The 16,304-nt window shown below is 45.1% G+C and overlaps 1 protein-coding gene across 2 annotated transcripts in view; it reads left to right on the top strand.

Annotated features, from left to right (window-relative positions):
- The window catches only part of NIPAL3 (NIPA like domain containing 3), a 29,631-nt gene extending 17,818 nt beyond the window's left edge, over positions 1–11,813 (top strand). For both annotated transcript variants that reach the window (XM_060258354.1, XM_060258355.1), the window contains exons 9-12: positions 3,211–3,299; positions 4,762–4,825; positions 7,150–7,244; positions 9,116–11,813. In XM_060258354.1, coding sequence (XP_060114337.1) covers positions 3,211–3,299; positions 4,762–4,825; positions 7,150–7,244; positions 9,116–9,315 — 448 coding nt within the window. In that variant the 3' untranslated portion in view covers positions 9,316–11,813. The remainder of the gene's footprint in view (positions 1–3,210; positions 3,300–4,761; positions 4,826–7,149; positions 7,245–9,115) is intronic.
- Positions 11,814–16,304: the final 4,491 nt, after the last annotated feature.

Raw genomic sequence — 16,304 nt, 5'->3', positions numbered from 1 at the left:
TGGTATCTCCATGGGCTGCTCGTGAAATTCCCAGAGGAGTAAATGTGGTCTAGTGGTTACAATATTGCACTAGGAAGACCTAGGTTTAATCTCTCATTTTGCCAGGAAAGTTACTGTGAGACCTTAGGCCAGTCATTCTGTCTCAGCCTAACCTACCTCACAGGAGGATACAGTGAAAGAGGGAAGAATGATATTTGCTGCCCTGAGCTCCTTGAAGGAAAGATGCGGGGCGGGGGGAGGAGGAGAAATGTACTAAATAAAAGTCCTGGGCATGCTGAAAGCAGGATGCTGGACTTGATGGAATTTTTGCAGTGTTCTTCACTTATTAGAAGAGACGTTCTTTCATTCCACAAGTATGAGTTGTTTTCCTCAGGCTTGGTGGAAGCAAGTGTATCTTTTCCCAAAATACCTCCATGCTTCTTGAAGGATGCAGAATGTTTGGACTATCCCACTCTTATCAGTTTATTTATATAGAAAATTGGTGTGCCATTTCTCCAAACTTGCTTGAGGTGTAGCTCACATTGGTTAAAAAGAAGAAGAGGAGAATTCATGCCAATAAAAACAAGCCAGGACATAAAGGCACATAACATAAAAACAAAGCTGTGTAAAATTTATCTGGCTAGGAGCAAACCATAAAACAGCTAAAAAATTAGATCCCCTTTGATAAGAGCCTAGGGAAAGAGAAATGCTTTGGCTTGGCTCCTAAAATAGTAAGGATCTGAGCATATGCCAGTGGGATGATTTGGTATGAGCGCAAGTCAGAGGCATATTTTGGACACCCTTGAGGGAGTCAGACAGACCTTATTTGTAGGGAGAATCCGCTGTTAAGCTGTCATGCACAAGTCCCACTGAAGTTAATGAGAAATGGACAAGGACATATGAACATGTGAACATATATGAAGCTGCCTTATACTGAATCAGACCTTTGGTCCATCAAAGTCAGTATTGTCTTCTCAGACTGGCAGCAGCTCTCCAGGGTCTCAAGCTGAGGTTTTTTCACACCTATTTGCCTGGACCCTTTTTTGGAGATGCCAGGGATTTTTTTGGAACCTTTTTTGGAGATGCCGGGGATTGAACCTGGGACCTTCTGCTTCCCAAGCAGATGCTCTACCACTGAGCCACCGTCCCTCCCAGGACCTCTCTGCTGGTGGAAAAACATCCACTGCATGGCCTAGCTTGGAGTCCTGGTGGGCGAAACTGTGTTCATGAGTCCATTTTAGAAAAGGGTAAAGGTAGTCCCCTGTGCAAGCACCAGTCGTTTCCAACTCTGGGGTGACATCTCATCATGACATTTTCATGGCAGACTTTTTATGGGGTGGTTTTTATGGCATACTTTTTACATCATCTACACTTTCTCCCCAGCAAGCTGGGTACTCATTTTACTGACCTCAGAAGGATGGAAGGCTAAGTCAATCTTGAGCCAGCTATCTGAACCCAGCTTCCACTAGGGTCGAACTCAGGTCATGAGCTTGGACTGCAGTGCTTCAGTTTTACCACTTAGTAACAAGGATTCAAATAGCCCTCAAGAGACTTCTTTCTTTCTCTGACGTTGCAAATGAAAAACCAGGGTCCTGCTACTAAGTGACTCAGCCAGAAATTTTTTTTCCCAAAAAACCCTTTGATTTCTAACCTGCCTTCTCCATATGTAGGGAGAAAGACAAGGCAGGATACGGGGAGCAAAATTGCCCTCTCAAATGAGACTATGCAGAACTGTGGCTCAGTGGCAGAGTATCTGGTTTGATGCAGAGGGTGCTATCACACTGGGAAATTGAAGCGATAGTATCTTGAGGCAAACCCCCCCCCGATTCAGTCAGGTCTGTTTTGGAGCGATTAGACAGTCGCCATTGAAGCGGCAGGATCCTGGCAGCTGGCAGCGGTTGTGCATTCAGACGGCTAGTGTGGCTCAACGCTGTGGAAAGGGTTGTTTTTTTCACAAGCTCCGTGTGTGTGCTCAAGCAGAGAAGCACACAAGCGCATCTTGGTGAGGGTTTAGGGTGGTGAAAACTGGAGAGCCAGTTTGGTGTAGTGGTTAAGTGAGCGGACTCTTATCTGGGAGAACTGGGTTTGATTCCCCACTCCTCCACTTGCACCTGCTAGCATGGCCTTGGGTCAGCCATAGCTCTGGCAGAGGTTGTCCTTGAAAGCGCAGCTGCTGTGAGAGCCCTCTCCATCCCCACCCGCCTCACAGGGTTTCTGTTGTGGGGGAGGAAGGTAAAGGAGATTGTGAGCCGCTCTGAGACTCTTCGGAGTGGAGGGCGGGATATAAATCCAATATCTTCATCTACCTCACAGGGTGTCTGTTGGGGGGGGGGAAGGTAAAGGAGATTGTGAGCTGCTCTGAGACTCTTCAGAGTGGAGGGCGGGATATAAATCCAATATCTTCATCTACCTCACAGGGTGTCTGTTGTGGGGGAGGAAGGTAAAGGAGATTGTGAGCCGCTCTGAGACTCTTCGGAGTGGAGGGCGGGATATAAATCCAATATCTTCATCTACCTCACAGGGTGTCTGTTGTGGGGGGGGAAGGTAAAGGAGATTGTGAGCTGCTCTGAGACTCTTCAGAGTGGAGGGCGGGATATAAATCCAATATCTTCATCTACCTCACAGGGTGTCTGTTGTGGGGGAGGAAGGTAAAGGAGATTGTGAGCCGCTCTGAGACTCTTTGGAGTGGAGGGCGGGATATAAATCCAATATCATCTTCTTCTTCTTAACTGTGCCAGAAACAGCTTCGTTCAGTCACACAGCTCTTCTGCATATGAGTTGCACCGGGGCATTCAGACAGCAGCTGATTATGTGACCTACATGCGATTCAGGGGGATAACACTGGGAAATTCCAGATAGCTTTTAATGCAGATAGGAGGCATTTGGAGACGGGGTAAGAACGGGCGCGGCTCAGAGGGCAGATGTGCGCGTGTGATTGTGTGCTTTTAAACCAAATGGGAGGTGGGATTAGGTCGGGCCAAATCTTCTGTGTGAAACCACCCAGAATGTCCCAGTCTCAATCCCTGTCATCTACAGCTAAAAGAACCAGGTAGCCGGTGATGTGAAATACCTCTGCCTGAGAATCTAAGTAGACAAGACTGACCTTGAGATATCAGTGACATGATTAAGGTCAGGGCAGCATCATGTGTTCAAGTTAGCCAGTAAATGCTGTTATTGACTGATGTGTCCCAACCATGAACTCATTGTCTGATTTTTGTTTTTTTACTATAGGTTTTTAACCCAAGCTTCACAGCTGTATGATGCACCCCAAATCACTAGCGTAGGTTACGTTTTGTCCACCATGGTAGCAATTACTGCAGGTAATATCAATCGATCGTATATCTGGTAAACAGAACTTTTAAAACGAAGGGAATAAAATAAAACAATCTTTTATGTCTTTTATGCAATCACCTCATGAAATCTCGGCATCCATTTTTGGTTGCCTAGGCAACTTATTTTGGCTGCAAAGATCTCATGAGAGTATCTCACAAGATTTTCAGTCAACATATATTCCATTTTGAGAAGGCGAGGAAGTAGTGGGTAATCAGGAAATATCGGGGGCGGGGGGACGATGAGTGGGTGAGGGGAGGAAGCAGAGTCAGAATGTAGGAGGAAGTGAAAATGGAACCCAAAGGAGGAGGGCAGCATAGGGAGAATGAGATTCCCTTCATGTGTGAAAAAATGATTAACGGAGCAGTTCACCAGACCATGGAGAGTAGTGGTTAGAGCAGGGGTGTCAAGCTCATTTGTTATGAGGGCCGGATCTGACATAAATGAATCCTTGTTGGGCCGGGACATGCCAGGCTGGGACATGTGTGTACCTATTGATGATTAGGTAGCAGAAATATAAATTTTTATAAAGAACACAAACACAAATATATTTTTTAAGAACTTAAAACATGCTTAAAATGTTAGCACTCATTGATTTTAAAGATGCTTTCTTTGTATTTCTCCTGTGGGGTCCAGGGAACTGAGCAAAGGAAGCTCTGGCTCTTTCCTTCTTTCCCCAGGGAACTGGGGGGTGGGGGGAAGCCTCAGCCAATAGAAGGAAGAGAGGATTGGCTCAGTAGCTCTGCTGTGCAATTGAGGGAGCCTGGCAAAGCAAGCTATTCCTCCCCACTTTCTCCCCAAGGGAGGAGCCTCGGCCAATGGAGAAAATAGAGGTTTTGCTCAGTAGCTCCTGTGCAATTGAGCAAGCCTTGCAAAGCAAGCTGTTATGCAGAAGGAAGCAGGGGAGAGGGAGAAGGAAACAGATGACAGCCAGTTGCTTGGTGGCCTGATAGGAGCCCTCCGAGGGCCTGATTCAGCCCCCGAACTGCATGTTTGACACCCCTGGGTTAGAGTATTGGCGTAGGACCTGGGAGAACCAGGTTCAAATCCCCACTATGCCACTGAAGTTTGCTGACCTCAGGCCAGTCACTCCCTCTCCACCTAACCTGCCTCACAAGACTGTTGGTTGTGAAACCAAAATTGAGAAGGAGAGAACCAATTTGTAAATCACTTTTGGTCCCCTTTGGGGAGAAAAGGGGGGTATAATTAAATTTGAAAATGGGGGGACACCTGCTGTGTAGAAGTCTTGTTGCCATTGCACTGAACTTGCAGGCACAGCATTAACATAGAAATCACACAAGTCCGTCCTTTAATGTCCAGTGACAAGATGTGGGAATTAGAGGAGGAGGGGCCAGTAGGCCCCACATGAATGAAGTCCAATACTTCAGCTGTGAATTTCAGCAGTGCTTGCCTGTTAAATGTTGTTTCATCTTCTTTTTTCCTCTGTGCTAGGTGCAATATTTTACTTGGACTTCATTGGGGAGGATGTCCTACATATATGTATGTTTGCCTTGGGGTAAGTTTGCAGCGTTGGGCCAGTGGCTTTGAAACTGTGGTTATATTCAGCCCCACTGAAGAACCCGAGTAGCCAAATTCATAGCAGATCAAAATTGCTATTTTTTAAAAAAATATTTTTTTAAATACCAATGTAAAGTCTTTATAACCTTCACTGTTAACACTCGAGCAGGACTACCAAGCTCCTGAGTGGGGCGAGGGTTCTCCCGCCTTGGGGGTCCCTAACCACAGTGGGCTGGTGGGGATCCCCTCCTGACGTCGCTGGCGCAATGACATCACTTACATGAGACGTCATTATGCCGGCAACATCAGGAGGGGGGAAAGTACCCCACTGGAGGCCGTGGAGAACTTGGTATCCCTACACTTGAGCTCTAGCTAGCCAACCTTAGTCCTTAGAACATGCAGGGGAAATGAACATATGAACATATGAAGCTGCCTTATACTGAATCAGACCCTTGGTCCATCAAAGTCAGTATTGTCTTCTCAGACTGGCAGCGACTCTCCAGGGCCTCAAGCTGAGGTTTTTCACACCTATTTGCCTAGACCCTTTTTTGGAGATGCCAGGGATTGACCCTGGGACCTTCTGCTCTGGTAAGACCTCACCTGGAGTATTGTGTTCAGTTTGGGGTACCACATTTTAAGAAGGATATAGACAAGCTGGAACGGTTCCAGAGGAGGGCAGTGAAGATGGTGAGGGGTCTGGAGACCAAGTCCTATGAAGAAAGGTTGAAGGAACTGGGGATGTTTAGCCTGGAGAGGAGGCGGCTGAGAGGTGATATGATCACCATCTTCAAATATTTGAAGGGCTGTCATATAGAGGATGGTGTGGAATTGTTTTCCGTGGCCCCAGAAGGTAGGATCAGAACCAGTGGGTTGAAATTAAATCGAAACCGTTTCCAGCTCAACATTAGTAAGAACTTCCTGACCGTTAGAGCAATTCCTCAGTGGAATAGGCTTCCTTGGGAGGTGGTGGGCTCTCCTTCCCTTGGAGGTTTTTAAACAGAGGCTAGATGGCCATCTGACAGCAATGAGGATCCTGGGAATTTTGGGGGAGGTGTTTGTGAGTTTCCTGCATTGTGCAGGGGGTTGGACTAATGACCCTGGAGGTCCCTTCCAACTCTATGATTCTATGAACTACTTTGGGCCCCTGTTGACAAGAAAAGCAGGGTTTAAAGTCAGTAAATAAAATTAGGGAAGCAACAGATATGACACTAGAAACAAATTCAGTGGCTCTTTTAAAATATTTAAAACACATATGTCCGGCCTTTTCAATTGCAAAGGAAGTCTTGAAAGCATGTGAGAATGACCAGTGATATCTCTAGTGCCAGAAGGAGAGCTCAGGAAGCTTTTCTGTGCTCACAGATGTGGAGGTGGCCTCTACATGAAGAACTTCCTCTTAAAGTGGAGGGAGGTTTTTTTCCAGAATATCCACAAAATGGCATCCTCCAATTGTTCTCCTTCCATGGCTAGCCCCAGTATTTCCCAGTCCGGCTTTTCTCTGCTCTTTCTGGAAAGATTAGAAGCAGAGAAGTTTTGCCCACAGGGTGGATTTGAAGGTACAGATTTTGAAGCCTCCCTGCAAGTATCTCCTTGAACCTCCCTCCCCCCCAACAGAAGCAGGCTTTCGCCTAACTTTTCTGTAGACAGTAGGTATACTGCTGTAATATCCTAACAGTATGGCTATGTGGTAGTGGTGGAAAGTCCTGTCAAGTTTTGGTTGACTTACAGTGATCAATAGTATTTTCAAGGCAAGAAACTTATCAGGTAGCTTTGCATTGCCTGCCTCTGCATAACAACCGTAGACTTTCTTGATAGTCTGACCCTGCTTTGCTCCAGGTCAAAGACAGCAATGTATCCACTAGCAATTACCCAAAAAAAAGAAAAGGCAAAAAGCACTTTGGCAGTGGGAGAGGGGTTTGGCTGTAGAGAGATACCACAGAGAATGCCTCTGCATTCACAGAAGTGGTGACTGTACATTGGGGAATTGTCCCTGTACAGAAGCCATAAGAGGCTTCAATATTTGCCACGCTCCTCCACACTTAGTAGAAGCAGAATATTTATGTAAAATAAGCAGCTATCTGTCTTCCTAATGCAAGGTGCAGAATTCAGATCCCACTGCAGAATTTTTATTCCCCACCCCCCCCCCCTCTTTATTGAAGAAAGCAGGCAGCTGTTATAAAGTGGGATGATGTGAACACTGTGAAAGAAAAGAAACATGAGAGCCAACATCTTCTTCCTTTATGAGCTGATCTTGTATTATGCCTCTTCTACGGTGTTTATTTTGCTGAAATATTTTTCTCACCACCCTCCATTCCCCCCTTTCAGGTGTCTCATTGCATGTTTAGGAGTCGTCTTGATCACTAGAAACAAGAGGAAATCTATCCTTTTTGAACCTTACATCTCTATGGATGCTATGCCAGGTAATGCTTAAAAATCCATCCTCTTATGGGCCTGTATTAAGAACGTAAGAACATAAGAGAAGCCATGTTGGATCAGGCCAATGGCCCATCCAGTCCAACACTCTGTGTCACACAGTGGCCAAAAAAAATTATATATATATAATTGTGGCTAATAGCCACTGATGGACCTCTGCTCCATATTTTTATCTAACCCCCTCTTGAAGGTGGCTATGCTTGTGGCCGCCACCACCTCCTGTGGCAGTGAATTCCACATGTTAATCACCCTTTGGGTGAAGAAGTACTTCCTTTTATCCGTTTTAACCTGGCTGCTCAGCAATTTCATCGAATGCCCACGAGTTCTTGTATTGTGAGAAAGGGAGAAAAGTACTTCTTTCTCTACTTTCTCCATCCCATGCATTATCTTGTAAACCTCTATCATGTCACCCCGCAGTCGACCTCCTAAAACTGGCAAGATACTATAAATGTTAGTCATCCACTTCCGACCCCAAGATTATTAATTCTCTGCTAGTGAAAGGTCCAACAAATGTGATGAGCTGGTAAAGGGAAAAGGCTGTTGCTGTAAGTGGAACTAGGAATGGAGCCAGGCTTGTAGGGCTCCAATTGTTGGAAGATTCTGGGGGTGGTACCGAGGGATGGTGGAGTGAGTGTCACTATGCATCCATTTCCCCCTTTGCTCCTTAGTTTCCCTTCCCAATCTTGATTCCTGTGGATTTGGGGGGGAATGAGGAGTGACATACAGAAACATGTTACTTATTTCTCTACAACCCAGTACTTGTTTTCCAAAGGAATAGGTTCTTTTGGACTCTGTATCTTCCCAGATGAATGGATGGAAAGAGGCCAAGAGGGGAGAAGTCATGGTATACAGCAGTCTATCTACCATGAGTCTTTGAGTCTGATTTTTTCTTAAATGTAAACTTGGGTTTTTTAAAAAAAAAATATTTAAACACACACACACACCACACTCAGCAGTGACCTGTTTGCTTGCAGCTTTAAGTTCTCTGTGCTGAACACAACAGTTCACATTTATACAATAAGTATACCATCAGGACACTCAACTTCAGAAGAATCTGATTTTTCAATAGTTCCTGTTCCTGGGTTATACTGAGAACTGTAAGAGACCTGATTCCTTAACACTTCATCACTATATAGTTCCAATTATTTTTTTTTCAGTGAGACATTTTTGTTAAAGTTGTATAAAGCCAACATCATGTGAGGGGAAGCTAAAGCCCAAATGGTACAATGCTCAATGCTCAGTCATTTTCTTCCAGAGTTGCATGATTACTTAGCTGACAACTGAATCCTGACAAGGAGTGATGTTGGATGGGAAAGCAGAAGTTCTGAATGAGATCAACTTGCTAACTCAAGAGGAAGTTCAGATGTTATTACCTTACTCAATGCAGAGTGGAGCTCTTTGGATTTAACGTTATAGATAGAAAAACAGGATGGAGCAGTTGTGGAAAGTACCTTTTTTCATCCTGATCTTGTTTGTAAATGCCTTGTGGCCTTTCAGAAAGCATGTAAAAGCATTGCTGGAGAAGGCATTTTATGGAAACCTTAAATTTTAACCATTCTCTGCGGGCAGTATTTTTCAGGTAAACACTGATCAGTGGAATATTTGGAAGATTATTTTTATTGTGCAATAGAAGTTCATTTTATGTACCACGAGCTGCTCTGAATTATGTATTATGCCTGAATGATGTGGAAGGTCAGAATAGAATTGTTGTTGCTGAAAAACAAGTAGTGGAATTTTGGACTTCTGGAATTATTTCCCCACAGTGGGGGAGACCCTGGTTCATGGCACATCAATTTTCTCTCTCCCCCCCCCCCCCCCCACCCGTTGATTCATGGCTTTGTACTTTTCCTGTTTTCAGGCATGCAAAACTTACATGACAATGGAACTGCGGTTCAACCTGACCTCAAAACTTCCTTTTCTTACGGAGCCCTGGAGAACAATGATGCCATCTCTGAAATCTATGCTCCTGCTACATTACCAATAGTTCAAGAAGAGCATAGTTCCAGAGGAGCACCTATCCCTCCTTACCGGGTTACGGAGCACAGCAAAGGAGAGTAAATGCTGTCAGAACTGATGTATGCCTGCAAAGCGTGTGTGTTTAATTTATCTTTTTTTTTTTTTTTGCTCTACTAGAAAAAACAAAAATCAGCTGAACTGTTGTTTAAATAAGTATCAAATGTTTAACTTCCAAGAATAAGTTGTGTTAATTAAGGTTTCCCTATTGTCGTAAGCTCAAGCATTTCTCTCTGATCTAAACTGCAGTCCTCCTCTTGAGGGTGTGAGCTGCTACGTGGAACAAAATACAAAAGGCAATGTGGTGACTGTATTCATGATGGTAAAACCGGGGACAATAATACTGAGTTTAGGTTGTATGTTACCCTGAACATACACATGCTCATACTATGTGAACTATATTTTGTGTTCATGTACCACCCTCCACTGGGCACAGCCTCTTCAATATGTAGCAGATCTTCATGTGTGAATTATTTTTGATCCACTAGAAGAAAACCTGCAGGGCAGTGAGTCTTGAAGATATTAAATAGGATTTTTTTTTTTTACTGTTTCCCCTTCAACCCTGATCTGGTCTCTTAGCATCTATGTTGCTATAAAAGCCAACCAAATAATTTGCCTAACTTCTAAAAAAACACACATCCAACATGGATTAGTTTAGTAGATCCTACCATCATAAAACCCAGATACTCAAAAACCACACAGATTTTTCACAATATTTGTCATTGTTTTAATATTTGCAACTAAACCATCTGTGATTTCTGTATTGGCTGCACTACAATACCCCTAATATTAGGATTTCCCCCACACCAGCTTACTAATTTCCATTAGAGTATTTTATATATTTTAATATATATTTTTAGATGTCTATCAGCTTTCCAGCCCTCTAAAGCCCCTTATGGCAGGTGGTTTGGAATCCAAGCTTTTTGATTTTTTAAAAGTTGCAGTTGCTTTCTGGATTGTGAATGTGGAGTCCTACAGGTCTGAGCCAAAGAAAAGCTGTTTATGCTTATGTCCCATTGAAATCAATGGCTCAGGTAAATGGCAATCTTCATCAGATACAGGAGTTGCAAAACAGATGGAGGGGCAAGCATGCATGTGTGCAAGCACCACTTCTAATGAATTTGCAATATGTTTTGGAAAGTTCAGTCAACTAGAAGTGCATTGCTCTAGAACAGGAATGCTCTGCAGAGATCCTCTGGTATTACTCTACCTGCCTTCTCCTTTGGGCTGGCTGTTCATCACACAGGTGAAGATATAGGATCCTAAATTCTGCTCCCCCCCCCCCCCCCGTAATATAAATGTAGATGTCCACTGTAAAAGTGTCACGGACTCCCCTTTGGTTTGATACCTTTCCTAATGTCTGAGATATGATCTTGCAATGGGAATTTATCCAGTGGATAAATGGAGGCTGCTTCCAGTATACGTATTTAGGATTGCTCTGAGAATGTCTTAGGTGTGGGCACTGAACACTTCTTTCTGCATTCTCACAGCTTCAGGAATGTTGATTGTTTTTATCACCAGCGTCTGTTATAGATGCAGTCTACTTGAAAGCAAAACTGATTGTTGCTTATATATTGTGTAACAACCTCTGCCTAGTTGCTTTAACTACTGAAGGGGTTGGGTGGATCAGATTTTTATCTGCAGCGTACATTTGCTACAACACATTCTATCCTTTTTAGCAAGATGACATCCTTATGAGACTAATACTACAAGATCATGAATGTTACTGGGCTAGTGGTGAACACTTGGGGAAAACGCCCCCCGCACCCCAATTTCATTTAGCTCATTTATGAACTATGCTCTTTAAAAAGTGATAACAGTTGAGGAGCCAAGAGTGAGGGGAGGAACAGGCCTTTGAATCGCCTTGTTGCCATTATGAATTCAGGAGGATGTCTTTCTTTCACTATGAATGTACTGAAGACCTCTGCTGTTTATAACCACAAAATGGCATGTGTTTTAAACTGCCTCCTCCAACCGCAGAATATTGTGCCTCAGTGATTCATCTGTGTCTCTGTTTGGGCTGAATTCCCAAGTGGTTGCTTGCGTAAATGGATTGCACTTTGCATTATTTATTTTTGATGGTTTCTAATGTATTTATAAAATGGGAGCAGTTCAGTTGCATGTAGTTTGCACTTTTTGTTCAATTTTTGTTTAACTTTTTGGTTTATTTGAGCTGTGGACAGAAAGAGGGTTTGCAAATGCAGGGGTTTTTCCTGCTCTGGTTTTGTGGTAGTCCAACTGTCTGATCTTTTTAATCTTCAATTCCCCATATTATTTTGTCCTTTCCCATTCTGAAAGGCCCATAATAAGTCTGGCAGTCACATTGTTGGTTCCTGCTTCTGAAGGACCCTATGGAAAGCAACACATCATTAGTTCATTTTAAAAATTCCTCTTAAACTTCCCCAAAAGGATGGCTAAAGTTTGAAAATAACTGTGGCAAGGCCTTTTTTTAAAGGCAGATCATGAGGGCAAAATGTTTTCATAGTGCCCTGAGAGCTGAAGGAATTTTGCTATACTTTTTCCATTAAAATTTCTTCCTAAAATTTCTTGCCTTCCTTTTTTGATTTGTAGTAGGTGTAAGCACTGTTTTCTGCAATGCAAAGAGACACCTTGTGCTTTTTGGCAAGAAGGCTTTTCAATAGGGTTGCCAAGTCCAATTCAAGAAATATCTGGGGACTTTAGGGGAGGAGCCAGGAGACTTTGGGGGTGGAGCCAGGAACAAGAGTGTGACAAGCATAATTGAACTCGAAGGGAGTTCTGGCCATCACATTTAAAGGGACAGCACACCATTTAAATGTCTTTCTTCCATAGGAAATAATGAAAGATAGGGGTAACATCTTTTGGGGCTCATAGAATTGGACCCCCTGGTCCAATCATTTTGAAACTTGGGGAGTATTTTGGGGAGAGGCACTAGATGCTATACTAAAAATTTGGTGCATCTACCTCAAAAAATAGCCCCTCTAGAGCCCCCAATACCCATGGATCAATTCCCCATTCTCTATAGGAATCGTTCTCCATAGGGAATAATAGAGTGCCCAGTAGACATTTCCCTTCCCTCCCACGCTTTCTAAAGCAGGGGGGAGGGCCTCCAAACCAGAGAATCCCCTGCCCCCTCTAGGGTTGCCAAGTCCAATCCCAGAAATATCTGGGGACTTTGGGGGTGGAGCCAGGAGACACTGGGGTGGAGCTAGGGGGAGGAGGGGAAACGGCGCCAGGGAGCGTGGCGAGCCGCCCCGTCTCGGAGCGGGCGACGCTGCTGCGCGGCTGTTGCCTCTTCTCCGCTCGCCGTGGCTGCTCCTCCGAGATGGGCTCAGGCTGAGCCCATCTCGGAGGAGCAGCGGCGGTGGGGCGGCAGCGGTGCGGCGGCCTCGCCCGCTCCGCCTCTGGGGTGGAATGGGAGGGGGGGTGGAGGCGGGCCGGGGGCGTGGCGAGCCGCAAGTCCGGGTCCTAGAAGGGCCCGGATTTGCGGCTCGCCATGCTCCTGGCCTGCCTCCGCCCTGCCCTTCTCTGGTTTTGCCTCGCTGGTTTTGCCTGCGCTGCTGCCGCCTCTTGGCTGCTCCTCCGAGATGGGCTCAGCCTGGGCCCATCTCGGAGGAGCTGCTGCGGTGGGCGGGGAGGGGGCGGCAGAGGCGCGGCGCCCTCGTCCGCTCCAGGATCGGGCGGCTCGCCATGCTCCCCGGTGCCGTTTCCCCCCCTCCCCCCGCTTCCGTTTTTTTGGGGAGCGGGGAAAGAGGGTGGAAATCCTGGGGTCCCCTGCCAGGGCGGGAGGGTTGGGAAGCCTAGCCCCCTCCCTCTCTCACACACACAAATACTTACTGGGTCTTGTTCCTGCAGAACTTTACTTGCTCTGAAAACGAAAGCAAAACAAAGGGAGGGGCTGTTCTCCCACGAAACTGTTATTGACCCTTTCCCATGAAGCCCTTCCTCTTTCCTGCTTCCTGCTCAGCCTTAAAGGAACACATTTTAAAAACGGACTTTTTAACAGGTTTCTAAACCTGCAGGAGCTCTAAAACTACATGGTGACTGTGGGGGCGGGGCTTCCCCGCCGGCCAGCTGGTTGGGGGCGGGGGGAAGCCCGTAAAAACGGAGGATCCCCTGCTGGGACCTGGGGATTCGGAAGCCTACTTTTCAACCTGTTTATGTCCCATTCTGGGGCCTTTTCAGAATTGCCTTAGAATGTATTCATGTGTATGTAGCAAGTATATTCAGGAAATCAACGCACAAGTTATCCCCTGGCTTTTGCCACTTATATTCAGTGGGGAGGGATGCACATAGCAGAAGGTGTGAGCTTTCAGAGGAGAGAGGACATCAGTTGTTTCTGCACTGACCATTAGCTGTATGGTCCCCCACAAACTGCAGCAGTTTTGTTTTTCTTCAAGTCATCATCATATTATGACCATCCACTTTCCCAATTTTCTCAAGCCTGCTTTGGAACAATCTTGCCAGAAAGATCATACTTAGAGTATGCTTGGTTTCCATGCAAAAGGGTGCAGGCTTCTGCACCTCCCCCCCCCCCCCACACACACATCTAGCACCATCTTCCTTTCACCTGCTGTGGGTGTGCTTTTTGCTCTCTCTTTTTTTTTTTACATAAGTACTGGGTACATTGCTGTAGTGTCATTTTTAAGCTCACAGAAACCATTCTGGCAGGAATTGGCGGGGGGGGGGGGGGTTGCAAGGGAATAATATGGAGAATATTCTGTGTGGTACCTATGCTGTAAGCCCATTAGGGTTGCCAAGTCCAATTCAAGAAATATCTGGGGACTTTGGGGGTGGAGCCAGGAGACATTGGGGGTGGAGTCAGGAGCAAGGGTGTGACAAGCATAATTGAACTCCAAAGGGAGTTCTGGCCATCACATTTAAAGGGACCGCATACTTTTTAAAATGCCTTCCTTCCATAGGAAATAATGAAGGATAGGGACACCTTTTGGGGCTCATAGAATTGGATCCCCTGGTCCAATCTTTTTGAAACTTGGGGCGTATTTTGGGGAGAGGCACTGGATGCCATACTGAAAATTTGGTGCCTCTATCTAAAAAGAAGCCCCCTCCAGAGCCCCAGATACCCATGGATCTATTCTTTATTATTTCCCATGGGAATAAGTCTCTCTAGGGAAGAATGGAGTGCCCAGCAGACACTTTCCTCCCCCCGCTTTCTGATGACCCTGAAGCGGGGGGAGGGCCTCCAAACCGGGGGATCCCCTGCCCCCACCTGGGGATTGGCAACCCTAAAGCCCATTGAGGAATTGTCTCCATGTGGAAACAACCATTATGGGGAGGGTTTGGTGTCCTAGGACTCCCAGGTGATCCAAATGAATGGCCTTGTAGCCCTTAGAATGTCCCTTGCCCACAAAAGCTTGCACCACTGTAAATCTGTTAGCTTCCCCCCCCTCTCCCCACGTGTAGTTCCTAGACTTTTTGCTATGGTAAGCATGGCAGGGATGGCTGGGATTTTGCTTTGTCTCCACTCATCTTAATTCCCTGACCCTTTAGTCTTTAAAAGGCAAGTATGGAGAGAAGACCAGTTGCCAATTCTCCCCTTGTCTCAAAGGGGCCATAGGGAGATCCATTTGCAGGTTTGCGCATGGATTTTCTGATTGAAATAGCTGTGAGGTCGGGTGGATTCACCATTCTACTCCAGTGGTGGTTTTCTGATATAATCACCCCTATCTGCTGAATCAGGGAAACGTTATTTCCACAGTACCTGCATCTATGAAGAATAGTGGTTCTTCTCTGTCCATCGTTCCTCAGTATACATCTATTTAATCTGTAGCATGTCCATAATTACAAATAGCTTGAAGCAGGAAGAGAAGTGAGACCCTTTTGATCACGGCAGGAACACATCTGATTTCTGGATGGTTTGAAAAGTCTCAAGTCTTTTCTAGAAAGAGGGCTGACAATGTCAGATAATTTGATTTGCAGGATCATTGCCTTGTTGAATAACTCCACACTGTCAGATGGATTGGATGCTGTCTGTCTGAAAACTTTCACGTTAGTTGTGTGTTAATAAACTGAGTTTTATGGTACACACAATGAAGGGCTATGGTGTCGTTCTTTTAAAATCTCAGATAAAGCTGGGCTATAAATGTAAGGAAATTAAAGGGTAGGGGGAAGTGGGGCTGGAGAATTCAGTTGAAGCTAAGCTAAGCCATAGGACTGGGAAGGCTTTACCATTTTGCAAGATGTGTGGAATGCAACATCATGAGATTTGGGCAGTGGAGAACTGGCAGATGGAAAAGAACCTTAATGTTTCCTGCACCTGCTTATTATTCATGGCAATGGCCATATCGCTTTTTTTTGCTCCTGTTCCACCTCAAAAATCTGGACTCTGAAAGCAGAAATAAGCCCTGCTTAAAATGGGGTGAGGATGAAAGAGGTGGCACTTGCAAGGTTAGCAGGCATGGAAAGAGTTAACCACCATTTCCTCTTGCCAGTTCTTTTAAATATAAATGAGGGGGCAGCATGTGTAATCTTGGCAATGACATGTTTGGAATGAATAGTTGTTGAAGGGTTGTGTCAGTTCACTCATAGCATGAATGAAAATACAATTCCAGTACGAAACAAAAGAACAGGCCTGCATAAGCCAATAAGAAAATAGAAGTGGACCCAAAGGCTTGAGATGTCCATGATACAATATCTTCATTTGAATGTATACTTCTTACTGTGCAGTCCCAAGAAGAATTACAACCATTAAACCCATTGATTTAAATGAGCTCAGAAGCGTGTAACTCTGCTCAGGAACTCTACAGAATTTGAAGACTTGCAACTAATAAATCTGAAATGCAGTTGATCATACATGGAATGCTGCCAATAAAACTCGGCTAAGTGCTCGTTAGCATAAACACTGCCCATATGGATTTTGTTCTAGAGATGTAAACAGAAGCTGACCTGGAGAAAAATCTTTCCTTTGTTTTATATTTGAGTACTAAAATACCAAGGGAGGGGGGGCTCTAGAAGCCATCTGCTGTTATACTACAGGGGCACTTAACTGATGCTAATAGAAAGAAGCCATAGAAATTACTGCCCATTTGACCTAG

Source organism: Heteronotia binoei, chromosome 17 (assembly GCF_032191835.1).
Source record: "Heteronotia binoei isolate CCM8104 ecotype False Entrance Well chromosome 17, APGP_CSIRO_Hbin_v1, whole genome shotgun sequence".
NCBI classification, from domain to species: domain Eukaryota; kingdom Metazoa; phylum Chordata; class Lepidosauria; order Squamata; family Gekkonidae; genus Heteronotia; species Heteronotia binoei.
This window is presented reverse-complemented; position numbering and strand designations above follow the sequence as displayed.